The sequence below is a fragment of the Hyperolius riggenbachi genome, chromosome 7 (genome assembly GCF_040937935.1).
Source record: "Hyperolius riggenbachi isolate aHypRig1 chromosome 7, aHypRig1.pri, whole genome shotgun sequence".
NCBI lineage: Eukaryota > Metazoa > Chordata > Amphibia > Anura > Hyperoliidae > Hyperolius > Hyperolius riggenbachi.
This window is the reverse complement of record NC_090652.1, coordinates 98,608,851-98,636,716: the sequence shown is the minus strand read 5'-3', so window position 1 is coordinate 98,636,716 and position 27,866 is coordinate 98,608,851. Positions and strand designations below refer to the sequence as shown.

Here is a 27,866-nt window from a genome sequence, read left to right as displayed (position 1 = left end):
TGCTGTGTGGGAGAAAGATCTCTGTAAATGGACAATTGTGTGTAAAAAAAATGAACAAATTGTCATTTACAGAGATATTTCTCCCACCCAGCATGGGTATGTGTAAAAATACACCCCAAAACACATTATACTACTTCTCCTGAGTACGGCAATACCACATGTGTGGCACTTTTTTGCAGCCTAACTGCGCTAAGGGGTCCAAAGTCCAATGAGCACCTTTAGGCTTTACAGGGGTGCTTACAATTTAGCACCCCCCAAAATGTCTGGACAGTAAACACACCCCACAAATGACCCCATTTTGGAAAGTAGACCCTTCAAGGTATTCAGAGAGGGGCGTGGTGAGTCCGTGGCAGATTTCATTTTTTTTTGTCGCAAGTTAGAAGAAATGGAAACTTTTTTTTTTCTCACAAAATGTCATTTTCCGCTTACTTGTGACAAAAAACAATATCTTCTATGAACTCACTATGCCTCTCAGTGAATACTTTGGGATGTCTTCTTTCCAAAATGGGGTCATTTGGGGGGTATTTATACTATCCTGGAATTCTAGCCCCTCATGAAACATGACAGGGGGTCAGAAAAGTCATAGATGCTTGAAAATGAGAAAATTCACTTTTTGCACCATAGTTTGTAAACGCTATAACTTTTACCCAAACCAATAAATATACACTGAATGTTTTTTTTTTTAATCAAAAACATGTTTGTCCACATTTTTCGCGCTGCATGTATACAGAAATTTTACTTTATTTGAAAAATGTCAGCACAGAAAGTTAAAAAAATCATTTTTTTGCCAAAATTCATGTCTTTTTTGATGAATATAATAAAAAGTAAAAATCGCAGGAGCAATCAAATAGCACCAAAAGAAAGCTTTATTAGTGACAAGAAAAGGAGCCAAAATTCATTTAGGTGGCAGGTTGTATGAGCGAGCAATAAACCGTGAAAGCTGCAGTGGTCTGAATGGAAAAAAAATAGCCGGTCCTTAAGGGGTAGAAAGCCCTAGGTCCTCAAGTGGTTAAGCCTTTTATTGTTTTAGTATTGATGATTTTGGAATACAGTTAATGAAAACCCAAAATTCCTATCTCAAAAAATTAGCATATCATGAAAAGGTTCTCTAAAACGAGCTATTAACCTAATCATCTGAATCAACTAATTAACTCCCAGCCTGGTTCATTACTCAAAACCGCAATCATGGTTAAGACTGCCGACCTGACTGCTGTCCAGAAGGCCATCATTGACCACCTCAAGCAAGAGGGTAAGACACAGAAATACATTTCTGAATGAATAGGCTGTCCCCAGAGTGCTGTATCAAGGCACCTCTGTGGGAAGGGAAAAGTGTGGCATAAAACGCTGCACAACGAAAAGAAGTGACCGGACCCTGAGGAAGATTGTGGAGAAGGACCGATTCCAGACCTTGGGGGGACCTGCGGAAGCAGTGGACTGAGTCTGGAGTAGATACATCCAGAGCCACCGTGTACAGGCGTGTGCAGGAAATGGGCTACAGGTGCCGCATTCCCCAGGTCAAGCCACTTTTGAACCAGAAACAGCGGCAGAAGCGCCTGACCTGGGCTACAGAGAAGCAGCACTGGACTGTTGCTCAGTGGTCCAAAGTACTTTTTTCGGATGAAAGCAACTTTTGCATGTCATTCGGAAATCAAGGTGCCAGAGTCTGGTGGAAGACTGGGGAGAGGGAAATGCCAAAATGCCTGAAGTCCAGTGTCAAGTACCCACAGTCAGTGATGGTCTGGGGTGCCATGTCAGCTGCTGGTGTTGGTCCACTGTGTTTTATCAAGGGCAGGGTCAATGCAGCTAGCTATCAGGAGATGTTGGAGCACTTCATGCCTCCATCTGCTGAAAAGCTTTATGGAGATGAAGATTTCATTTTTCAGCATGACCTGGCACCTGCTCACAGTGCCAAAACCACTGGTAAATGGTTTACTGACCATGGTATTACTGTGCTCAATTGGCCTGCCAACTCTCCTGATCTGAACCCCATAGAGAATCTGTGGGATATTGTGAAGAGAAAGATGAGAGCAGGGCCGAGGCAGGACAGGCTGCAGCCTCTGGGCGCTTCCCCTAGAGGGCGCATTCCTCTGCACTCTCCCTGCACTGCCCTCCCCCCTCCTGCTCCATGATCTCCCCACTAAACTAATCATCCCGAGTCTCCTGGCATCTTCTTCCTATCTGATGTGAAGCGCTCCTATCTAGCCTGAACTGTAACAGCCTCACTGTCATCAAAGAGATGACAGGCACCACTGTGTGCATCGGGTAGCTAGGCAACAGCAGGAAGCCGACTTCTGCTGGAACAGGAACTGGTGTCAGCTTCCTGCAGAGTTGCCTGTCACTGTGGACTGCACATGTGAGTTTGTCTGCGATATAGCTGGACTCCATGAGGAGGGACAGGGACCTCCTGCTGCTAGCATTCAGGCAGCAGTGAACGCTGATCCCTGCTAATTGATGACTGTAACGGCCAGAGACCACCCAGAGACCACCCAGCTGTTATCATGTGAAGCCTGGAAAGAAGCAGGTATAGTAGGGGGAAGGGGGCTTTCACAGAGGTAGAGAGGGAATCGCACACAACATCACTGCCTATGTGACTTGATGTGATGTGTTCTCAGGACAGTCAGCATTGCCCTCATGTGAAGTGAGGGTAGATTAGGGCTTTACATTGAGAGCACTGCAGGTGTGTGTGTGTGTGTGTGTGTGTGTGTGCGTGCATGTATGTATATGTATAGTTTGTGTATGTACATTGCGTATATGTACAGTGTGTGTGTGCATGAATGCATGTGTATGTACAGTGAGTGTGTGTGTGTATATATAGTGTATGTCCCGTGTAAGGGGGGGGGATGGGGCACTGTGAAATGTCTGCCTCTGGTGCTGGGACGCCTTGTCCCGGCCCTGGATGAGAGACACAAGACCCAACACTCTGGATGAGCTTAAGGCCGCTATCAAAGCATCCTGGGCCTCCATAACACCTGAGCAGTGCCACAGGCTGGTTGCCTCCATGCCACACCGCATTGAAGCAGTCATTTCTGCAAAAGGATTCCCGACCAAGTATTAAGTGCATAACTGAACATAATTATTTGAAGGTTTACTTTTTTTTTGTTTTAAAACACTTTTCTTTTATTGGTCGGATGAAATATGCAAATTTTTTGAGATAGGAATTTTGGGTTTTCATGAGCTGTATGCCAAAATCATCAATATTACAACAATAAAAGGATTGAACTACTTCAGCTGTGTGTAATGAATCTAAAATATATGAAAGTTTAATGTTTATCAGTACATTACAGAAAACAATGAACTTTATCACAATATGCAAGGACCTGTATGTTGCTGTCACAGTAGGTAGTAGAAATCTGACAGAACCGACAGGGTTTGGGCTAGTCCATCTCTTCATGGAGGATTCTCAGCATGGCCATTTATTCTTAATAAAGACTACCTGAAAAGGATTTATACAATGATGCTGGCCAGCCTCCCTGATCACGGCACACTTTTTGGCAGTTGGACAAAGCAACTGCCATTCAATAAGTGCTTTTGAAAATAAACAAAACTCTGAGAATGCCCCAAGAGCAGAGTCCCCCAACCCTGTCCTCAGGGCCCACCAACAGTACTGTTTTGCAGGAAACCACAAACATGCACAGGTGAGGTACTTAGTGTCTCAGCAGAGCTGATGATCCACCTCTGTGGATTTCCACAAAACATGCACTGTTGGTCGGCCTTGAGGACAGGGTTGGGGAACACTGCAAGAGGATATGTGCTAGTCCAAAAGCTGTCGGTAATGCCAGATTTCTACTACCTACTGTAAGTGACAGCAACATAGGAGAAAAGTAATGTATGGCTCATTTTACTCTGGAAGAAATGTACTTCTTATTTGTATGTGTTTACAGGTATTTTACAATTTTCACTATAGTGGTCCTTTAATAGAACCTGTGGATCGGAGATTGCAGGGATTGCTACACAGCAGCAACAATTCTGTCATGTATCTTATATCCTAAAAAGGGTTCATTTGCTTCCTGTAATCACCACCAGGAGTAGCAAAGCAACACAACATGTCTATTATTATTTAGTATTTATATAGCGCCGACATATTACGCAGCGCTGTACAGTGTGTATATATATATATCTTGTCACTAACTGTCCCTCAAAGGAGCTCACAATCTAATCCCTACCATTGCCATATGTCTATCTTATGAAGTGTAAGTACTGTAGTCTAGGGCCAATTTTAGAGGGAGCCAATTAACTTATCTGTATGTTTTTGGAATGTGGGAGGAAACCGGAGTGCCTGGAGGAAACCCACGCAGACACGGAGAGAACATACAAACTCTTTGCAGATAGTGCCCTGGTTGGGATTCGAACCAGGGACCCAGCGCTGCAAGGCGAGAGAGCTAACCACTACGCCACCGTGCTGCCCATGTCTATCAGGTTTGATTGTATTGCCAGGTAATGTGTTAGATAATGGTCTAGGGACAAGTATTTCAGTTGATAAGGTGACAAGTATTACTGAATGACGTGGTTATTCTTCACACAGAAATAGGTGTTGTGCAGGTTTAAAGTTAGTTTTGCCTGATCCTAGGCCAGGTGATGATTACACGAGCTTTATCTACTAACATTACCACCTGTTTATCTGCTCTATTGTGGAATGAGGCTGGAGGAGAGGAGCCAGCACTGTGTACAGGTTGATTTTAATGTATTTCAATAGGATGAGCACAACAAAAAACAATGAAGAGCCAGTATGTGGGTGCGAGGACTGAAGATCAGCCAAGATGTCCAATGTATGTACCCAGGCTTGTCCGTGGCACGTGCCATAACTAAGCGTGGGAACACAAACTGGACGTATTGGCTGGTTTTCAGTCCTCACACCCAATACTGGCTCTTTGTTTTTTGCTGCACTTATCCTAGTGATTGGAATATATTACATTAAAACTATCTGGATATAGTGCTGGCTCCTCTCCTACATTAAAAAGAACCCAAGATGGGTTTGAAAAATCCTATTAGGACACAGAGGCACATTCTGCATACAATGCCCAGTCTCTGTGTCCGTACAGTGTCCCCCCCCAGGCTCTGCTGTCCCACATAAAACAAACCGCCAGGCTAGCGACACGCAGATTGACGCTAGCTTGCTGTTTACCTGAACGCTGTCTGTCACCGCCGCTTACCCGCCTCCTCGATAGCGCGGCTCCCCGTCTGTGTCCCTTCCCTCCCCTCCTCCGTAACCGGATTGGAGGAAGCTTACAGAGGCGGGAAGGGACACAGGTGGGGAGCCATGCTATAGAGGAGGCGGGGGAGCGGCAGTGACAGACAGCCTTCAGGTAAACAGCCAGCTAGCGACAATCTGCGTGTCGCTAGCCTGGCTTTTTTATGGGGGACAGCAGAGCCCGGGGGGGGGGGGGGGGGAAGACTGAAGGGACACTGTATGGACACAGAGACTGGGCATTGTATGCAGAAGGTGCCTCTGTGTCCTAATAGGATTTTTCAAACCCACCTCGGGTTCTCGTTAATATATTGTGCTGCTGCCTCTAATTCCTTAGCGCAGTGATGGCTAACCTTGGTACTCCAGCTGTGGTGGAACTACAAGTCCCATGAGGCATTGCAATACTCTGACAGCTCTAAAGGTACGTACACACGTCTGATAGTTCTAAGCAACTTGTTCAAACCGGTCGTTTAAATGACAGTTTGGCGTGTGTACGAACGATCACTAGACTGATAGCAGCAGTTTTGACTGATTCACTTGGCGGATCTGTGGACTGTGGTTCAAACGACAGTTAGGTCAGTACATGTGTACAAACTACTTGTTGTTTGAAAGTCTATTAGTTTGACACTGAAAAACATCCAAACAACAAGTCGTTTGATCAGTAATTTGATCTGGTCCATTGTTCTATCCAGTCCATTGCCCATTCAAACAACATGTAAATCAGCTGTAATTAACATTTCAAACATTTTGTCGTCTGTGTGTACAGGGAGTCTGAACGACTTTTTGTTTGAATGACAAGTCGTTCAAACGTTCGGTTTGAACGACAATCGGGCATAAAATCAGACGTGTTTATGCACCTTAAGCATAACTCGGGAAGGCAGAGGCATGATGGGACTTGTAGTTTTGTCACAGCTGGAGTGCCAAGGTTAGCCATCACTGCCTTAGCACTTCTTTGTACGGCAGATGGTGAGTAATTTCATTTTTTTTTTTTTCAAGGCAATTACTGCCAACACGTGAGTTGCCTGCTGTTACTTGTAAAGCCACCATGCCCTCCCTCGTCTATTTCTGTTATCTTATACAGCTATGCTTCCTATGGAATGAGTCTGAATTGGACTATGGGCTGGTGCACACCAGAGCGGTTCTGAACTGGTTTTTTTAAACGCTTTCAAGGGGAAAACCGCTTGGCTAATGAAAGTGAATGGGATGGTGCACACCAGAGCGGGTCGTTTTTTTTGCAGCATTTTTTAGATTTGAGGCGTTTCTGCCTCAATGTTAAAGTATAGGAAAGTGGAAAACAGCTATGAAAACGCTAGATCACAGCGGTTTTCCAGGCGTTTTTGTTACAGAAGCTGTTCAGTAACTGTTTTACTGTAACAATATCTGGAATCTGCAACACAAAAACGCTCCAAAAACCGCTAAGCATGTTTAGAAAACCGCTCTAAACATGCCTAGAATCGCTCTGAAATCTGCTTCAAAAACCTCTAGCGTTTTACAGATCTGCTAGAGGTTTTTGGTGTGCACTGGGCCCAAGTTTGCTTTTTGGTTAATTGATCTTGCTCATCCCTACTTAAAAACTGAACAATTATACAGTTAAGGTTTTTATTTTATTTTAACTAAACTGTATTTTGGAGACTCCCAGAAGGATTTGGGGCTGACCACTTACTGCATCTAGTGCATTATTGCCTGTGTATGTTCCATTCCATCTTACTTGCACATGAGTATTGCTTGTGTATGTTCCATTCCATCTTACTTGCACATTCATTTCACCACCAACTGCAGCGAACGAGTATTGCTTGTGTATGTCCCATTCCATCTGACTTGCACATGAATTTGAAAACCAACTGAATCTCACGCATATTGTCTAGAGTTGACTGACAGTGTTCTCACCAGAATTTTTTCCAGCCGGGTGGTGAGCGAGGGGGGAATACAGAGTCAGTGCAACTCTGCTTACAGCATAGGAGGTAGGATAAGACGTTAAGCCAATGACAGCTGGGTGCTCACCAAAATTAGCTGGGTGCCCAGCTAAAAGAGCCTGGGAAGAACCCTCACTGTGTGTGTGCGAGCAGGTCTAATCTAAAACAAGGTAGATTGGTGAGCAGCAGCAGTTAGCATAGGAGATGTAGGATTAGAATAGGGTGGACATTCGCATGAGGGGTGCCGTGGTATTTTGCACGCTGGGGATAGCGGTTAGTGGAATAATTTGTGCAGCTGTCGTCACACAAATGACCTTCATTGCATATAAGCATCCAACCACAGAATGGTGCTAATAGGGTAGCACCAGCTAGAGTGGCTAGCGTAGTGTAATGTAGGACGTGCAATGTAGGACCCATCCGAAAAGAGTCTACCTTGGCGTTGGTCGGTGGGCTTACAATCCTATTGGCCAAGAGGTTTTACTTTTTGCCAGTTGGATTAACAAAATGACTCAATCAAAAGGTGCCCATAAATGGTACCATCGCCAGGACGATCAACCGCCTAATCCTAATTGTTGCGATCAATCAGAACGGGCCAACTAACAGAGAAAAATGCTAACCAATCATTTAATTAATCTGATCCTTTTGGTTGGTGGTTTTTCCCTCCTTAGATTGCCCAAATGATAATTTTTGATTGATTGCATGATCGGCTGTCCATCATCTAAGCAATTGAACCGTTAATGGGCAGCCTTAATGTGCCAATTATTGATACAATCTTGATTGTACACTCTTACCACTTCTGTGCAATATGAGGGGACTACCTTCAGTATCCATTATATTCTCTTAGTTTACCCTTTTCTACTACATAGGTTTGGTAAGATTGTACAATCAAGATTGTATCATTACTGGGCACCTTAAGAAGAATGCCTGTTCTGTTTTGCAGCCTATCCTGTCATTAATTGTTTTGGATAGCACACATTCTGGACATTTCTAGAATACATTTGAGGTCTTTTTTTTTTTTTTTTTAAATCTCAAAAATATTCTGGAAACTCCCAGAGGGATTTGCGGGGTGACCATCTAGTGGATTATTGCCTATGTATGTTCCATGCCATCTGACTTCAGATTCACTGATGCAAGAGATATCTCACCCCGTTTTCAAGTGCATCAAAAATCAGTTTGTTTTTTTTTCCATTCCTAACTTTATACGCAGCTATTTTGGGTGAGGAGATTTTTAATGGGTATGGTGAGGATTTTTGGAAAACCGTCAGTTTATGCATCCTATCTATATTTGGCTTACATGTCCTGCCAAACCATTAGAGGCAAATTCTCCCAACGTTTAAGCATTTTGAAGATTTTATTCTATAAATGGAGATGAGTAAGTAAAGCTGCTGTAGGTCTCTGAGGAGAAGAGAAATTAAAGGGAACCCGAGGTGAGAGGGATATGGAGGCTGTCATACTTATTTCCTTTTAAACAATACCAGTTGCCTGGCAGCCCTCCTGATCCTGTGTCTCTAATACGTTTAGCAATAGACCCTGAACAAGCATATGCAGATCAGGTACTCTGAGTCAGGTTTTACTGGATTAGCCATATGCTTGTTCCCGGGTTTTGACTCAGACACTACATATGCCAGGACTGCCAGGCAACTGGCATTGTTTCCAAGGAAATAAACATGGCAGTCTCTATATCCCTCTCACCTCAAGTTCCCTTTAAAGGGGAACTGCAACCTAGGATTGAACTTCATCCCAATAAGTAGCGGATACCCCCTTTCCCAAAGACCATTAGAAGCCTCGGGTAAGTTCAACTCATTCCCCCCCCCCCCCCCCCCCACAGTATTCCTTTAAGCATTAAGATCTGCTGCATCCCCCTGAAATCCCGGGGCAAAATTCTGCATTCACAGAATTTTGCTTCCTCATAGAGGCAGAACTGTGCGCAGTAGCTCTGCCTCTTATCCAGTCAATCTCCACCAATCTCCGCCCCTCTGTCTTCTCTCACTGAGAGGGGTGGGGAGAGGCAGAGCTACTGCGCACAACTCTGCCTCTACAGGGCAGCAAAATCTGCAACCTGGAAAGTTGTGGAATTTTGCCCTGGTATTTCAGGGGGTTAAATACCTTGTTCTGCTGCGGGGATGCGGCAAATAAGCTTGGATCTTAATGCTTAACCACTTAACGACTGCCTAACACCAATAGGCGTCGGCAGGTCGTTAGTGGTTTAGCATGGAAGCAGCCTTTCAATGTCAGTTCACGGAGGGTGTCTCCGTGAACAGCCTGCGAGCCTCCGATCGCGGCTCGCAGGCTAATTGTAAACACGTGGGGATGAAATCCCCGATGTTTACATCATACGGCACTGCTGCACAGCAGCGCCATAAAGGAGATCGGCGATCCCTGGCCTCTGATTGGCCAGGGATCGCCGGCATCTGATAGGCTGAAGCCTATCAGAGGCGGCGCAGGACGCATCGCCGTCCTGCGCCGCCCAGGAGAAGGAGGGGAGGGAAAGAGAGGGAGGGCGGAAAACGCTGCGGAGGGGGGCTTTGAGGAGCCCCCCCCCGCTACCCACATAGTGCCGGCGGCGATCAGACACCCCCCCAGCAGGACATCCCCCTAGTGGGGAAAAAAGGGGGGAAAATCTGGTCGCCCTGGCTGCCTACTGATCTGTGCTGTGGGCTGGAGAGACCACGCAGCACAGATCAGCCAGAATTCCCCTGGTCGTCAAGTGGTTAAAGGACTTACGAGGCCAAAAGCACTAAAAAAGTAAAGTACCCGCATGATGTTTAAATGTACGGAGGACGCCATCCGCGCCCTCCGTGCAGTTCCGCCGGGTCCCCTTAGTGAAATCGCCCCCCCCGTGCCGCTCGCGACCCACAGGCCGGGTCGGTCTTTCCTGCCTCTCCTAATATGGCCACCGGAGCTGGTCCGCACTGGGGGGGGGGCAGCACACCCAAGATAATAAGGTCATTGCTTCATTGTGGACAGACCAAATTCGATCTGCTGGATAGTCACTGTTGTTCTATCATTGAGCTACCTCAGCCCGGCGACCATATGGGCTGGAAAGCCGCCATCACCTGCACTCTCGTCATGGTGCGCGCCAGTCCAGCACGGCCGTCACTACACAAACTGCTGTGTGCGGTGCGTTACACAGTGAGTTTGGTCTTTCAGTGTGAAGCAGTACACTAATTTTCACTACCTGCTTGATGTATACACATGCAAGATGTTTTAAAGCACTTTAGGCCTCCAATTTACCATGCAATGTGATTTCTGCCCTTAAAACGCTGTTGTGCGTCAAATCCAGATTTTTCCCCGAGACTTTTGGCGTGTATCCCACTCCTCCATGCAAAAACTCAGATGTTAGACCCCTTGAAACATCTTTTCCATCACTTTTGTGGCCAGCATAAATGTTTCTAATTTTCAAAGTTCGCCTCCCCATTGAAGTCTATTGCGGTTCGCGGAAGTTTGCGCGAACCGAACTTTTTGTGGAGGTTTGCGTTCGAGGTTCGCAAACCGAAAATCAGGAGGTTCGAGCCATCTCTATTCAAGAGTAAAAGTTCTATTCCACAGTTGCTAATTAATTAACAAGCACCCACTAAAGCCTGGTACACACTTTCAATTTACATTGGCCAGTCACTGGCCAATTTTTCTACCTCCATGTATTATGAGAGCTTACCTAACTACTTACAAACGTGGGTTGCTATAGGCAACAACAATTTCAGGCATGTGGAGAAGGACCGTCTCCACTTGGTTATGACAATTCAGTTGGGTCAAGGACCACTGGATGTAGTCATAGCGGTAACCCCTGGGACGGGGAGGAGACAATGCAGGATGGGAGGAGGTGCCCCAGTTGTGATACAAATATGTAGTGGTCAACTGCAAGACCATAATCGATTCACAAGAAAAGTACACTTAGTCAGTTAGTTTGAAAACAGCAGCATAAATAAGATTTATTAATTAGTTTCATACAATCGGATGCCTGTTTGGCAGTGGCTGGATGGTGTAATAGTTAAGGGTTCGAATCTCGGCTTTGCCTGTTAAGTAAGCCAGTAGAAGACCTTAGGCAAGTCTAAACATACATATATCCAGGCACATCGCCTCTAGTTAGGACATTAAATAAATTATTAGGGAAAGGGAGGTGTTAGTCTCCCTAACACTGCTACTGCCTATAGAGCGCGTCCTTGTGGCTGCAGCTCTGGCGCTTTGAGTCCGCCAGGAGAAAAGCGCGATATAAATGTTATTTGTCTTGTCTTGTCTAGTAAGTGGAGGTAAGCAATAGTTTTACCTCGTGATGAGAGGTTAAGATTTTTATTGCTAGACACCACTAAAAAGACGAGTTTCACGGGACCTGCCCTCTTCCTCAGGTCAATACGAATGAAAGGGAGACACATAGCTCAGACACCATCTCGTATTGGGGCGCCTCCTCCCATCCTGCATTGTACAGGAATGCTTCACAAACTCCACTACTGCTGGCTTCTTCCTCCTTCTAAATGCAGCACGTGGATAGGCAATTTAAAGAGAATGAAGTCTCTCAAAATTCAGGTTTTTATTTTAAAAATCTCTTTAATATCAATGCCCTAACTAAAATACCGCATCTCTGCAGCTACACACTAACTAAATCCCCCAGAGCACATTGCGGGGAGCGCTTCCGTGAAGAATCAGAGCTTTGGGCTGTAGCTCTGCCTCTACATGTGTCCATCAGTGCGGATCGCCGCCTCTCCCCGCTCCTCTCAGTCTTCTTTCACTGAGAGCGGCGGGGAGAGGCGGAGCTGCAGCTCAAAGCTCTGCTTCCCTGGGCAGCAAATTCCATGACCAAGAAAGTCATGGATTTTTGCTGGGGAGTTTGGGGTGATTTAGTTAGTGTTCAGCCGCGGGGATGCAGCGTTTTAGTTGGGGCATTGATGAGATTTTTAAAATAAAAACCTGAATTTTATGAGATTTCAGAGTCTCTTTAAGTGTGATCATGTGGCATGCAAAAGTAGTAACATTTCCCAGCAACCTTACCTTATAGTGGAAATCTGTCATCTGTATAATAAGCAGACTTGTTCACAATAAATAAGTGCTGGTCAACTACAAGACCATAATCGATTCACAAGAAAAGTACACTTAGTCAGTTAGTTTGAAAACAGCAGCATAAATAAGATTTATTAATTAGTTTCATACAATCGGATGCCTGTTTGGAGCAGTTAAAATTTGTTCCAGTGACAAGTAGACCTAATAGAGCATCACACACACACATTTTCCCCGGTGGTTCTCAGCTGAACACAAACTTTGGGTTATGCAACAGATCAGTGCAGACCATGCAGCGGGAATCTGTCCTCTACAGGCCGTGTACATTCACGTTAACCGATGTCTGGTTTCTTCTATTGGAGGTGGGGCTGTTGCATTAAAGGATAAATGCACCTGCAGCACTCCTACCCTTATACTGGCCTGTGTGCCAATACTCTCCTCAGTTTAGTCGATTCCACATTCATCCTGTTTTATAAAGAAGCAGAATGTTGACTCCAATCGTCTGCTCCTTGCGTTCTAAATCTACAGGCCACCATAGGGTGCAGGGAGTACAATTTATGGAATATCTTATAGCTAGTTACTATAATAGGGAAACTCAACATTCTGTGCTGCCTGTGCCCTCTGGTGGTTGGAAGATTCAGATATTTTTGTCAGCATGGAGGAAGCAGGCTGGTAGGTCTGAGCAAGGAGAAATGTGGTATCCATTCAACTGAAGTAAGTGTGGCTTTTTTTCCCTGTATGTTGCAAGCACACAGGTTAAGTCCACCTAAAACTAATATTTTTTTTGAGGATTTTAGATGGATACAGCTTTGTTGCATCTCCTACTGGCTTTGTGGGATTTTAGAAGACACCCCCTTGCTTCCAAACACCACCTTGCCTTGGCAGAGCCCTGCAGCTTGCCAAACATCTGCAGATTTATGCAGTAGATATCTTATTTTTAGCTATACACCACAGACAGGGACATTTGCTGACTTGGTAGGATTTACTGGGTTATCTTCCATTTTCAATATTAGTTGCTTCATCCCTTATGCCCCAATCCACACAAGATATAGATTGGTCTAATCAGAACGTCATTACTTTAGCCATAGTTCCACGCCTTTTCCCTTCAAGAATTTGTTAAAAACAGAATTTTCCTTTTAACAGGAGTACTGGGAACGCCAGGGGAAAAAAAATGACCACTTGGGATTGCAAAAATACACAAGAAGCTATAGGATGATGTAAATTACATGTATCCACCATAAAATAGAAATATCAGTTCTGAGTGGACTTTGCCTTTTAAAATCTCCCCACCCCCACAGATAAAAGATATAAGACAATTTTCACTCTCAAATTAAAGCAGATATTCCTTAAAGCTCCCAAGACCTCTGTCGGGGGACCAGTGGAGCAGTAAGGCACTGTGGGAGCAGAAACACTGCTACCAGGTACATCCACAGCAGCAGCACATCATTATTAAGACTATCAATTTAAAGTATACCTGAAGTGTAGCATGAGATATGCTGAATCAGACCTATGTAAAACTTGCCTGTGTTCCCCTTCCCCCCCCCCCACTGTAAGGGTTAACAATTCAGCGATATAAATCAGTCTCTGAAGTTGACCTGCTGCCCAGTTCTCCCCATAACTAATTCGCGGTCATTAAACTTGTGTGTGGCTGTAACAAGCATTCCAGACAGAAGGGAAGACATACAAAGCTCAGTAGGTCATTACTTCTGTATGGGAGCACCAAGCAGCAGATGCCAGTGAGACAGTTTCATCTACAAACCTAGCTTCTTAACCCTTAAAGCCATTGGGAATCATATTAAAAAAACAAACAAAAAAAAAAAACAGATGTGTTGCAAATGCATAATATTTTGACCTGGTGTAATTTTTGCCGCTCCCCCACCCCTGGATCAGTAAATATTGGACCAGATCGATGGCTAATAATTACAAGATGGCTGCCGACCTTTGCTTCTTCTTCTGGGTCGGCAGCCTCTTCCTTTCTAATTTCTCTCACTCTCAAGCGCCGATAAAATAGTGCGAGAGAGCGATATATCGGGTGCACGGCCGTGAGCACGTGTATAGAAGAGCACGCACGCACGCATTATGTGGTGACTGTGACTCGTGTTCACAGTCAAAAGAGCTGCCGGCAGCACATCCTTACAATCATCCTTACTTTTGTCTTGCAGTCTTATCTGCTCGCAGCGCTGCCTGTGTCGTCACTGTGCACGCTCTGTGTTAGCAGGGAGCCGTGTTCTTGGAGTCAAAGCAGGAGAGACGTGCATTAATGGGAGCGCGACTCAGGGGGCGGAGAAAGGGGAGAAGATGGTGGCGCATCACAGAGGAGTGACAGAGCAGGGGAAATAAGCTCTGCCTCCTCTCTCGTGTGGAAATAGTCGACCGAACTGGTTAAAAAAAACGGTGATTTTGGGGAGCAGGCTGCAGAAAGTGCAGAGAAATGGGGACAGATCATGAGAGGACAATGAGGTAAGTGGTCCTCTACAGTAAAATCCTCCCAAGAAAACGGTTCCCATTGACTTTAAATCCAAAAGAAAATATGGGACTCCAGGAAAGTCCTATTAAAGATTAGGTTTATAGATAGAATGGTTTATCTCATCAGTTTATTTCCACTTCAAGTACACTTTAAGTACCCATCATTCTCTTCTATAAAAATCCCTTCTTTATCAAGCTCCCTTTCAGCCTAAAGTGTCTGACTTAAAAAAAAAATTGCATTAATAATAATTATCGTAGTGCGAGGCATTATCCATTCCAACAATAAAACATAAAATAAACATCACAATCAACTGACAGCCCAGTGCCTCGCAGGGTTAAGGAGTGCAAACGCCAGTGGTAGATCTTGGTTCAGTGCAGTGTCTCCCACTGCGTGAGGGGGCGGGTCAAAAGGACAGGAGAGCATTGGATTAACATACGGTAGAAAAATATAGGAAAGAAGGGACACTGGTGGAGCTTGGTCATCATCACTGTTGTCATCATCATCATCCCAGCAAAAGATGGGAACTTCAAGAACATTTGTTTTCACACTTTTGCTGGGAATTTTGGAAAATGAGACATGTTTTGATACGGATGGAGGAATGCCATGGTTATAACTGAAATGTTGAGACAGGCATGAACACAGTACATTGTTGTGGAAATATGGAGTCATCAAAGACCACAGAGGAAGCCATGAACAGAGACACAGGACGTGAAGACCAATCCTGGATGGAGACACAGGACGTGAAGACCAATCCTGGATGGAGACACAGGACGTGAAGACCAATCCTGGACGGAGACACAGGACGTGAAGAGCAAACCTGGACGGAGACACAGGACGTGAAGAGCAATCCTGGATGGAGACACAGGACGTGAAGACCAATCCTGGACGGAGGCAAAGGACATGAAGACCAATCCTGGACGGACATACAGAAAATTATAAAGACAGTACTGATGTCACTGTTTGTGGTTTGTTGACCAGCCTCAAAAACGGCACCTGCCGTCAGAAGAGAAGGGTTGTCCCAACGTGCTCCACTTATCTGCAGGGCCTCCTGCTTCTTGCATGACAATGGCACGCTATACGACATTAGCTTCTGGTGGCTGCTGCAAATGGCTGAAGCTCAGGAAGACTTGTTCTAGTGAGATCTGGCTTACACAGTAATCTTCCAGACCAAACTTCTCCTTGGCCTTTTCCAGGGTCCCAAATACCTAAGAGGATGAAATAGTGAAATGTGTATACAGCTGAGTAATTATTATACTAGCAAACATGTGAACCTAGAGGCCATTCATCTGACTTCTTGTAATCAGACAGTACTCATACACCATTTAGTAGAGGGCAGGATATGTGCACAGTGATTTCTGAAACATAACTGCAGGATCTAAAGGCCTGTACACACATGCAACTATTCCACCCAACTATTGTCCAAACTTGGCGTGTTGGCCGATAGCTGGGTGTGAGTGTATGCGTGACAAACAAGACGAGCAACTGATAATAGGCGATCCGCCAGATCTAACCAGCAGTACAACGCACACGACTGCTGGGCTGACATTGTGCAGTTGACCACTTGTGTACAAGTCGTTTGAACGACTTGTACTTATTTTGAATGCAACCATATTGTGCAGTCTGTCATTATGCTTGCGTGCGCAGTATGTAAATGAGTTGGTCGTTTAGTTGGTTTGGTCCTGTGGAAATACATTTGTGATTCATTAGGTGGCTCCAGCTCTTAGACTCGGTTCCCACTTGTGTAGAAAACATATATGTTCAGTACAATTTCTACACCCCTGAGAAATGCAGGGAGTAGATCCTATTGTTAAAAAATAGGGTCTGCTTCCACTTGTGCAAAAAAAAACACATCAATTTGCTGCAATGCAATGTCCTGACTTGTGCCATTTTTCCGGACAAGCGCTGTGTTGCCCATAGCCAAGTATGGTGCTTATGCATCTGCCTTGGATGCGACGAGAAAATGGAGCACAGCAGACCCTGAACTGGCCCGTTCCAATCCGGACAGGCCCAAAAGCTGCACTGCAAATGTGAAGCGAGCCTTAGGTGTGTGCACTAATTAGTTTGACAGAAGACATGCTGGAGGACTTGGCTTAAAGTGAACCCAAGGTGAGAGTTATATGGAGGCTGCCATATTTATTTCCTTAAAAGTAATACCCGTTACCTGGATGTCCTGCTGATCCTCTGCCTCTGATACTTTCAGCCATAGACCCTGATCAAGCATATGCAGATCAGGTGTTTCTGACAATATTGTCAGAACTGACAAGATTAGCTGCATGCTTGTTTCTGGTGTTATTCAGATACTACTGCAGCCAAATAGATCAGCAGGGCTGCCAGGCAACTGGTATTGTGTAAAAGGAAATAAATATGGCAGCCACCATATCGCTTCCACTTCAGTTGTCCTTTGAAGGACAGGCAGATGACTCTGTCCACTGGTCTCGTGATGATAACTTCTATGGAATGACTTGGATACTGGAAAATAAAAATGGTCTGTGGTCTTTTAATAAATAATTAAATATGGAGCTAGAAAATCGGTTTTGTGTTTTTTTTTGTTTTTTTTTACTAAATCGTCATTGTGTTAGACCGAATTGTCTGCATGTAACAGAACTAACTAACTTACAGACAAGCATGTGGTCAATTTGATCAATGAATTTGTAAGGCTCGGATTGGCTGTGATCAGTGCCTGCTTTATCCTTCTGTAGCTAAAAACCATAGTATCCAGGTATTAATCATATTACGTGCTTCTACTTTTGCACCACCCTGCACTTTCAATATCAGGCAAGATTTCAGCAGAATAGTCTTGTAATGGACTGACTGCTGCAGCCGCTATGTTTGTACTGCTCAATGCAATACAAAGTTAATTGCGCACTGCTGATGCCCCCCAGATTGATCGCACTAAAGAACGGAAATATTGCATCTACAGTATATTCAATCAGTATTTCTTTAAAAAGTGGACTGAAAAAAATTGTATACTTTCAACATATCTTCATTATACTAGTATCAAATCTAACACTGTATTTGTGGTAAAAGAAAAAAAAATCAACCAATGTATGAGAACCTTTAATAATATATTTAAATGACATCCAGTCTGTTGCTTCTCAAATGACAGACATTAGTGAGGTTGTATGATGAGATTTGTACATACAGGGTCAGTCACGGTTGGATTTGCATATTATAAGTGACTGATGGACTCAAGTCTTGCATATAAAAGTTTCCGCCAGTGGTTTATTCTTGCACGTTGCTAAAGCAAGGATTGATTAACTAAATGACCACAAGAATGGCATGAAGAGTACAGAATGTCCAAACACTGGTAAGAGATTAAATTACAGCTACAGAGCAAAAGAATAGGAAGCTGTAAAACTGGGACATGAACTTGGCCTGGGACATAATGGGGATTATAAAGACAAAGGTCACATATATGTTCTTACCTGGGCCCAGGTCAGCTCTTGGTTTGTTATGTGGTAGTGAACCATACCCTGGTGCTCATGCTTCAACAGGCTGCCTGCAGGGGGCGACAATAAACCAAATATTTCTACAATGTAGATTGTGTTTCCAAAATGCAGACTGATAACTGCGAAACACATGGTTACGGACACATCCCAATACAATCCCCATCACATCTCATTTTCCCATAGAAGACTGAAACAATACAAGCGTAAACTGTGCCCACTCCCTAAACCCACACACATCCATACCAAACTGAGGACAATGAGGCACTGTGCAGAGGATAAAAGAGATGAATGTGTGAAATAGCAATGCTACATCTGAAGGCCAAAAGCCACAGGCGTAGATTTAAAAAAAAAATATATATATATGTATATTTTCAAGATCTGTAGTAGATAATTCTACAAAGTACTGATGGCTACACACTTACAGAGAGTGGTGTAGCAATAGGGGATGCAGATGTTGCGACCTTACCAGGGCCCTTAGATCAGAGGGGCCCACATTCACCCATCTTGTTAGCTTTGCATTGGTGCTATGCTGATAATGAACATCTCTATATGTGCATTCGCAGAAAGTGAACAGAGGCGGTGATCTTGCAGTTTGATACTCCTCCTTGTTATTGCCTGAGGAAGCAGGAACATACCTGTAAAACGTGTTGCTTTGTATTCTGGAGTATGTGAATAAATGTAATTAGTTTGAACACTGACAGTTTCATGTCTGCTTCGGGGAGGTAAGTCCACCACTGCCTCCCTAGCATTTTTTAGAAATTTTAGCATGTTTTATCCTGTTGGCGCCTTTGTTCACTTTCTGCAATGCCTGTGTCTACCCTTGGTGGAGGGGTGATATACCCTTACTTTTCTGATCTACAGAGAGCGACATCTTAATCCTGAGTGGGGACAGGTCCTAATCTCCCCACCTGCATTTACAGTGGTTGCCTATATCGGTAACCCTGGTTTGTGAGTATTATTGTTTACTTAATTAATCATCTCCCGCCTAGACTACTGCAACACCCTGCTCTGTGCTCTACCACAAAAAAGGCTAGCACCTCTCCAATCCCTTCTAAATTCAGCAGCCCGCCTCATTCACCTCTCCACACGCTCTTCCGATGCATCCCCACTGTTCCGTTCTCTCCACTGGTTACCCATTAGCGAGAGGATCCAGTTAAAACTCCTGACTCTAACATACTCCATAAGTTGTGCCCTCCATACATCTCATCACTAATCTCAAGATATTGTCCCTCCCGCAACCTTCGCTCCTTCCAAGAAATTCTCCTGGCCTCTAAGCTGATCACCTCCTCTCATGCTCGCATCCAAGACTTTACATGAGCATCATCCCTTATCTGGAACTCTCTTCCACAGCCTGTACGTCATGCTCCAAACCTGGACATCTTTAAACGCACTCTTAAAACACACCTTTTCAGACAAGCTTATAACATTCTATGGCCCTTATTATCTGTCACAATGTAATCAGAGGCAAAGGGTCACTGCCTCATCCATCCTCCACCCCCTTACCTAGTGTGTCCCCCACTACCCATTAGATTGTAAGCTCGCAAGGGCAGGGTCCTCCTTCTAATGTTTACTGTTTTTGTCACAATATTTGTGCTGCTTGGAACTCTGTTGTACATTTTGTTAGTGTATCTATGTTCCCCTTGTCTTATTGCGCTTTGTAAAGCGCTGCGTAATATGTTGGCGCTATATAAATAATAATAATAATAAACCTTAATTTTCCAAAATTCCAATACATACTACACTATATTGGGCTCTCTGTGTTCTCTTCCTTTCTATATGTGCATTGAATATTGGTAATCCTCAACAAACTCTGACTACACCTCTATGACACTGCAGCTGTCCTTGGTATGAGTGCTCGGGACCCCATGTAAAACCCGCACCGGGGCCCCAAGCTTCCTAGTTACGCCATTGCTTGCAGACGTACATGAAGGATTTCAGTGCAGTATAGGGTGCAAGAAAAAGGGATGTATATTGTGAGAGGGCATATAGAAATGTATAGTGTGAAAGGTACACGGAGCAAATAGGGGGTTATACTTATTTTAGTGAAAGGGCATATGGTAGGATTTTAGTTCTTTTAGTCTATAGGTCAAGGTTACCCATGGCAATTATTGTAGGCTAGGGCTAATTTAGGTTAAGGGCTTAAACTCAGAGTATGTTTTGGGGGGTAAGAAAAGGGTGATACTTATCGAGTAAGGAGGGAGAGAAAAAAAATGCTATTGGGCTCCATGATATGACGTTCTGTCCCTGCTGTATTGATTTCAAACATTTAGTCAATGGCTTAAAAAAAACAAACCACAATGCAGCCATCATGCCTCCATCACTTCTCCCTCACCCGGTCACACGGACATTTCCAAACATGTCCCATCACACTTTCAATTGAAAAAGTGAATGGACTGGATCTGTTAGGGGCAATAGATGCCCAGTAGATTCCGTCAATAAATCTAAACATGCTTTTGGCCAGCGTAAATATTGGGACATCTACATAATTGTAACATTTTTTACTCTATACACAACTACAATGGATTTGAAATGAAACGAACATGATGTGCTTTAACTGCAGACTGTCCGCTTTACATGCAAATCAAGTGAACGGTGTAGTTTGCATATGTGCCTCCCACTTATTAAGGGACCAAAAGTAATGGGACAGAATAATCATAAATCACACTTTCACTTTTTAATACTTGGTTGCAAATCCTTGGCAGTCAATTACAGCCTGAAGTCTGGAACGCATAGACATCACCAGACGCTGGGTTTCCTCCCTGGTGATGCTCTGCCAGGCCTCTACTGCAACTGTCTTCAGTTCCTGCTTGTTCTTGCCTGAAGATGACCTATACTGCTTCCTCTCATTCATTTTATCTGAAAAAATAAGGTCCAAAATTGCCCGACCTAACACAACTGCAGCTTCAGAGGTTCCTGGGACATCTTGGCTATGGGCCTGATGCATGAAAGGCCAGTAAAATGTTCACAGTACGAACGTCAGCGGAGCACTGCCTGTTACTCTATTAGCGCCACACACTTTCCTGAGGTAACGTGTCGCTATGCCAACGCATGTTGCGGCACATGTTACCATAGCAAAACACGCTTTATCCTATTAACGTGTGTGGCGCTAATAGAATAATGGGCAGTGCTCGTCTGGCATTAGTACCGGAAAAATTGCTACTCTCTATCTGCGTAAGGCAATTTTTGCAGCCTTTGGTGTATCAAGCCCTTTGTCAAATGCAGGCTTGTTTCTGGGAGCATGCCATTCGTTGTAAAAGAACCTGATGTGAGGAGGAATACGGAGGATATCATGATCACTTCTATTTAAGAGTTGTCAATTGCCTGGCTGCCTTGCCAATTGTTTGGCTTTAAAGAGTAACTGTTAGCCCCCAAATTGAATTTTAAAACACTATTGCAATGTTTTATTTATTATATAAGTGAGCCAAAACGCCAATGCACAAGTTAAAAATCAATCTAATTTTGTTACTATCTAACCTTTTCCCCCAGCTCCGGACGCAAGCCGCATATCAGATACTATAGCATGCAGAGCATGCCTATGTCTGGCCGACCCCCCTCTCCCCCCCAGGACCAGGTGCCAATATATTCTCCCCACCGCAGCTGACCGTTCTGACACGGAGACAGAGCGGCAGCACTTCCAGAGCAGCACCGCAGAGCAGCCAGCGCCGTGCATCTCTCACATGTGATTCTCTCACATGTGACTCGGCGGCGGCTGCTCTGCGGTGACGGTGCTGGAAGTGCTGCCGCTCTGTCTCCGTGTCAGAGCGGACAGCTTGGTTACATCAGCTCCTAACAAAAATAAATAGCTTCTAAGCTTTCTGTTTACTCATCCAATTACAGTAAGTGTTTTGGTTATGTTTTGATTTTCAGGAGTGCAGGGACATACTTATTTGCATATATAAAACACTGGTCTATTTACACTTGCAATGCAAAAAAAAAAAAGAAGACATCAGGCAAGTACTATGTAAGCATCGTACAACTAGGTTTGTCTTATTAAGTCATGTGTCAGTTCAGGTATGCTCTAAGGAGTTTCTGAATATCATCTGCAATAAACATATAACCGGTAAAGTAAAAACACCCAAATGGCAACTTGTTCAACATAACTGATTAATAAGGTATTAGTGCAGAGCATCAAGGAAAGCAGCTTTCCATAAAATGAGCAATGATGCCGTAACTATCTCTATTTTACTTTTCCTGAAGCGTAAAACTACCATATGGCTACTCGCCATTTCAGGAAAGCAGATCCTCGTCTTTTCACATCGTAGCATGCCCCTTGCAGACATGAGAACAGGAAGTGGTACTAGCTGGGGAAAGCATGTCAGGGATGGGCCAGGATTGGTAAGAAGAGTTGAACAATGAACACTTTCATAGGAAGTGTATGTGAAAACCTGATGCATTTCTTTGTAGATTTAGTTGCATTGATGGTAGAGCTTACAGAATATATAGAATACATCTCTATCATACATCATCACGTCTCTACACTTACCTGGGAAGACTGTCTGTATAAACTGTTTAAAAGCATTCAGGTCGTCTGCTTCTCTGGAGGTCTTTGCAAGTAACGTGTACCCACTGCCAAATTTGCTTTTTAGGTGCTGGGGGCTACCGAGGCACTTAAGCTGACCATTCACCATGATGGCTAGCCGTGTGCATAGCGCCTCACACTCTTCCATGCTACAGGGAAGACAACAAGAACATGTCAAACATCGTCCAATCATCCAGGTACATCGTGTTAGATAACCTTAAAAAGTGTACCAGAGTCCTAGAAGAAGAAAGATTTGATACTTTCCTGGGGCTTCCTCCAGCCCCGTAAGCACATCTGAGTCCCTCACTGTCCTGCCGTTCAGCCACAATCAGCCCCAGTAACTGGTTCAGTCGTGTCAGTCGGAGTCTTCTGTGCATGTGTGGGAGGTCCGCGCACATGCAGAAGACCTCAATTGACAAGACTGAACCAATTACCGGGGCTGATTGCTGCTGAACGGCAGAGGATGGCGAGGGACTCTAATGTGATCATGGGGCTGAAGGAAGCTGAGGGTAAGTATCAAATCTTTCTTCTTCTAGGTCTCTGGTTTCCTTTAAAGAATCTTACTCTCTCCCCAATAGCTATTTTTTTTTTTTTTTTTTTAGATATCTTCAGCTGCGGCATGCGTACCAAGCCCAATTTGGTAGCACCCCAGTTTGTCTTCTTACCTCTGACATTAAGGACATTATTACAAATGACAAATTAACAAAGGCTCTGTCTACCATCTATCAAAATATAATTTTGCTTACTGAACCGCATCAAAAGTGGCTGGATGCATTGCCACAGCTGGATGAGGAGGAGTGGGAGGACATGTGGCTCAAACCTTTCCAGTACTTAATTGCTACCAGAGACATCTTAATCAAATTTAAAATTATACCCAGGCCACACACTACACAGGTCAGAGTACATAAATGCAACCCTTCCAACCCCAGTGCCTTTGGTGCTGTAATGCAATAATTGTAGACTTTTCACATGTGTTCTGGTTCTGTCTTAAACTGGCCCCACTCTGACAGCAAGTTTTTGACTGCATCACAAATGTGACAAGTGTGAAATTGTAGTAAACCCCACCTGTTGCCTTTTGGGCCATACAACTACCCTGGCCCATACAAAGGTGCAACAATACTTAGTTGGGCTTTTACTCTTCTACTACAGAAAGGCCTTTGTTCTTAATTGGAAGCAAGCATTGCAATACTGGAAGAAATTAATAAACAACTCATTAAACTTATATAAAGCTACATAAATAGCTAGGGGCTGTGCATCCAAATTTGGTAAGATTATATGGATGGATATTACTAATAATATTATATAGTATGGATTACTAATAAAGACACTAACTAGACTAACCAGTGTGTGCATGAATGTAAACCCAAAAATTATAAGACAAATTGTGTACTGTATGAAACCTCCTTTCTTATTGTTTTTTTTAAATGTATAAAGCGGGTGTATGGGTTAGATGGGTGCGGGGATATGCCAGATGGGTCTAGTGCAGGGGTCCCCAAACGTCTTGGGTTTTCGGGGGCGGGTCAACATACTTCAGACTGCTGGGGGGCCGGAGTATACATAAAATGAAGTAGAAGTCTTTGCGGGCCAGACAGTGAAGCATACCCAGGTGACAACCTATAGTCCAATTTCAACCCAAATAACTATGTAATTGGACAACAGTCACCTGATGTGGAATTTGATTGGAAATCAGCGAATTACTGCTTTCTGGCTTCATTCTATAGGCAGACCACTAATATTTAAAGGGGAACTGAAGAGAGAGGTATATGGAGGCTGTCATGTTTATTTCCTTTTAATCAATACCAGTTACCTGGCGGCCCTGCTGGTCTATTTCTCTGCAGTAGTATCTGATTAAAACCAGAAACAAGCATGCAGCTAGTCTTGTCAGATCAGACTTATAAGTCTGAACCACTGAAACACCTGATCTGCTGCATGCTTGTTCAGGGGCTATGGCTAATAGTATTAGAGGCAGAGGATCAGCAGGGCTGCCAGGCAACTGGTATTGTCTAAAAGGAAATAAACATGACAGCCTCCATATACCTCTCTCTTCAGTTCCCCTTTAAAGATGTAGCTTACCGCATCTATAATACATTTTGTATGTAGGGGGCCGGTAAAAAAGCCTCAGGGGGCCACATTCGGCCCACGGGCCTTAGTTTGAGGACCACTGGTCTAGTGTATGTCTAATGGGCTGTTTGTATGTTGATGCTCCTACATCTGTGATTGGTAGGAATTATTGTTTTGTACTATAATATGGAAAATTTAATAAAAAGAAACTTTAAAAAAAAAAGTCCAATCATCGCCCAGAGTCCATCTCAAAACCTTTGGTGACAGAGCCCTCTGTCATGCTGGCCCTACACTTTGGAACTCCATGCCACACCCAATCATGACATCTCCATTCCTGGAAGAATTTAAGTGCAAACTGAAAAGCCACCCATTTAGTCTGGCCTTTACAAACACCTGACTATTTCTTCTGTAACACAGTCCAACCTGAAACTATGTATTGATCTGAGACATTTGTATGCTCTGGGCAGCAATCCCATCGGCATGTTGTATGGGAATTATTTTCTCAAAATGATCATGAAGGATCATTCTGTGTGACTGTAATTGCAAGTGTATGCTCAACCTTGTTCTGCATGGGCAGGAGAGATTAGTTAGAAAACACAGTTTTCCCTAGAATTTGAGTTTACGGTAAATGGACATTTTGTCTGTCCTTTCAGCTGCTCACTCTGTACTTTCTAAAAAATTCTAACCTATGAGAAGTGATGATTACAGCCTTCCCGCTTTCCCGTGTCCTGGTCACTGCATCCCAAAGCAGCCTACGGGCCACAGGGTCCATTCCAGTAGATGGCTCATCCATGAAAATGACTGGTGGACCACCGATCAAAGCAATGCCAGCACTGAGCTTCCTTTTGTTTCCACCACTAGAAACAGAGACAAGATGAGACACAGGCTAATGAATGCCAATACACAGTCCAAAGAAAATGAGACTGATCTTCAGATGCTCATACATTGTCTTACAGACACGGCCAATACAGAGATTTGCAGAGGGAATTTTACAGAGTTCCCTGCCATGTCACTTTTTTGTTTATAACTCTTTTATTAGTAGAAAAAGAGTATTGGAAGATGCAAGGGTCTCTTCAAGATATGGAGGAAATATATCCTGGACACTTTCTCCCCAACTAAAATAAATGATCTGATTGGGAGCTTTGTGTTGACTTTGTGGTACTGTTTAGATTAGAGGACTTTGATGGTTCTTTGGGTGCACTTGAAAGAAATATCAAGCAAATTAATAATTAAAAAAAATAGATTTACTTACCTGGGGCTTCCTCCAGCCCCTGGAAGCTTGTCTGCACCTGTAGGCAAGTGACCTTCAATCCGGCCCTGCATCTAACCCTTTATTAACCCCTTGCCGACTGCTCCATGCTGATTGGCGTGGCTGCAGACGGGGATTGCAGCTGATTGCGCGCGCTTCAGTCTCCCAGCGGTGATCACCACTCTGAGACTGCTAAATGGCTAACCGCATTCTATTAACATTGTACAGCGCTGCGATCTACAGCAGCGCTGTACTGGGGACAGCTGTGTGACACGGCTGTCCCCCTGGCACTCAGAAAAAGTGATCCGCTGTCATAGGCTGAAGCCTATGACAGCCAATCACGGAGGGTAGTAAAATAAATAAAAAAATACACAAATGTATTTAAAAAATAATGAAATAAATATAAAAAAAAAAAAAAAAATCTGGGGAGCAATCAGACCCCACCAACAGAGAGCTCCGTTGGTGGGGAGAAAAGGGGGGTGGGGATCACTTGTGCGCTGAGTTGTGCGATCCTGCAGCAAGGCCTTAAAGCTGCAGTGATCTATTAAGTAAAAAAATGGCCTGGTCAATAGGGCGGTTTAGGTCGTGATGACCCCACTGCACTATCAATTGCATATACAAAGGTCACATGAATTGCAGTACAGAGCAGTGGAAGAAGGTGGCATTGTCTAGTAAATCACATTTCTTAAGATTATGCTAATATTACATTGACTCATATTACCTACATACAGATTGTTGCAGAAATCACCCAAGGCAAGTCCACATACATGGAAGACCTACACTGCAACTTACAACATCTAACAGCTTGGTGCCAAATACCACAAGACACTTTCAGTGGTCTTCTGGAATCCTTGGCTCAGTCACTCAGAGCTGATTAGGTGGCAACAAGGGGACCTACACAATATTAGTCAGGCTCTTTTAATGCTTTGGCTGATCTTGGCAGTGTGTTTTATTTCATGGAATTGCATTAGGCTCAATGTCTTTAGAAAACAAGGAAGCAAATGATAAAAATCTACATGAACCGGGGGAAATATTTAAAGAAGAGGTAAATAATGCCCATAGACTCAAAACCACCAATACAGCAGTGGGCCAGTGTACAACAGCTTCCCAAGCAGCCACAATTCAGGGTTTCCTCCTCACCTGTATGCCCGCACCAGCTTATTGGCATGAGGCTCCAAGAGTAACCCACGTAGCATGTTCTCTACACAGCTAGAGATATAGGCCTCAGGGACTCCCCGCAGACGTGCATACATGCATAGAGTCTCCCGACCCGTCATGTGATCCAACAGAGGGTCAAACTGTGGGCAGTAGCCTATCCGCTGCTGAGCCTGAATACAGAGAGACATATAAGACATACATTTAGCAATGAGCCACAATGAGCATGATGTATTTTCTATAGACCTACACATATGTTTACAATCACCTTCTTCATGTTGCTCAGGATGCTGTATCCATCAATATAGGCATCCCCAGAACTGGCACTTTCATCTCCGGTCAGCATGCGGAATGTGGTGGTCTTTCCAGCTCCATTGAAGCCAAGCAAGCCAAAGCACTCTCCTCGGCTAACCGCTAGAGACATCCGGTCAACGGCAAGGACAACATCTCGGCGACCATAGATCTGTCAGATGAAAGACGTTACACATTTCTATAGTACTATTGGGTGCTCTTACTAGGTAGTCTTCCAGCCAGGCTCTACTGCCAAGGTCTGTGACAAGGGTTTTAAAAATAATTTCAGCATTGTAAAACTAAACTATATTGTGTTTCACTGAGGCCTCTGAGCCTCACAAAATAAAATATTTGTATGCACCCAACTACATTTTGGGGTATTTCCTTCACCTAATTAAACTGAAGAAAGTGCAATGACTTGCAGAGCACAGAAAGTTGTCTAAATGAAACATATTTTTCATTTGGATATTAGGAATGTCAGAAAACCTGACTTCTGTACTTTTGTTCAGGTAACTTGCTTAGAATTTAGTATAGGCAGATGACTAACATTGTATATGCAAAAGTAAAATGTTTCAGATGGAGGTTATG

General features: G+C 44.0%; 1 protein-coding gene and 1 long non-coding RNA gene across 4 annotated transcripts in view; one reads left to right on the top strand and one right to left on the bottom strand.

Annotated features, from left to right (window-relative positions):
* Positions 1-2,359: 2,359 nt before the first annotated feature.
* LOC137524494 (uncharacterized) lies at positions 2,360-27,635 on the top strand. Of its 2 annotated transcripts, none has more exons than XR_011022707.1 (3): positions 2,360-2,521; positions 22,590-22,719; positions 27,296-27,635. It is a non-coding gene; the product is annotated as an uncharacterized lncRNA (long non-coding RNA). The 2 variants fall into 2 exon arrangements; XR_011022706.1 differs by having other exon boundaries at positions 27,274-27,635.
* Positions 12,192-27,866, bottom strand: part of ABCA3 (ATP binding cassette subfamily A member 3) — a 128,546-nt gene continuing 112,871 nt past the window's right edge. For both annotated transcript variants that reach the window (XM_068244425.1, XM_068244426.1), the window contains exons 26-31: positions 27,256-27,450; positions 26,973-27,160; positions 25,270-25,440; positions 22,487-22,671; positions 17,980-18,053; positions 12,192-15,759 (exon numbers count right to left, since the gene is read on the bottom strand). In XM_068244425.1, coding sequence (XP_068100526.1) covers positions 15,628-15,759; positions 17,980-18,053; positions 22,487-22,671; positions 25,270-25,440; positions 26,973-27,160; positions 27,256-27,450 — 945 coding nt within the window. In that variant the 3' untranslated portion in view covers positions 12,192-15,627. The remainder of the gene's footprint in view (positions 15,760-17,979; positions 18,054-22,486; positions 22,672-25,269; positions 25,441-26,972; positions 27,161-27,255; positions 27,451-27,866) is intronic.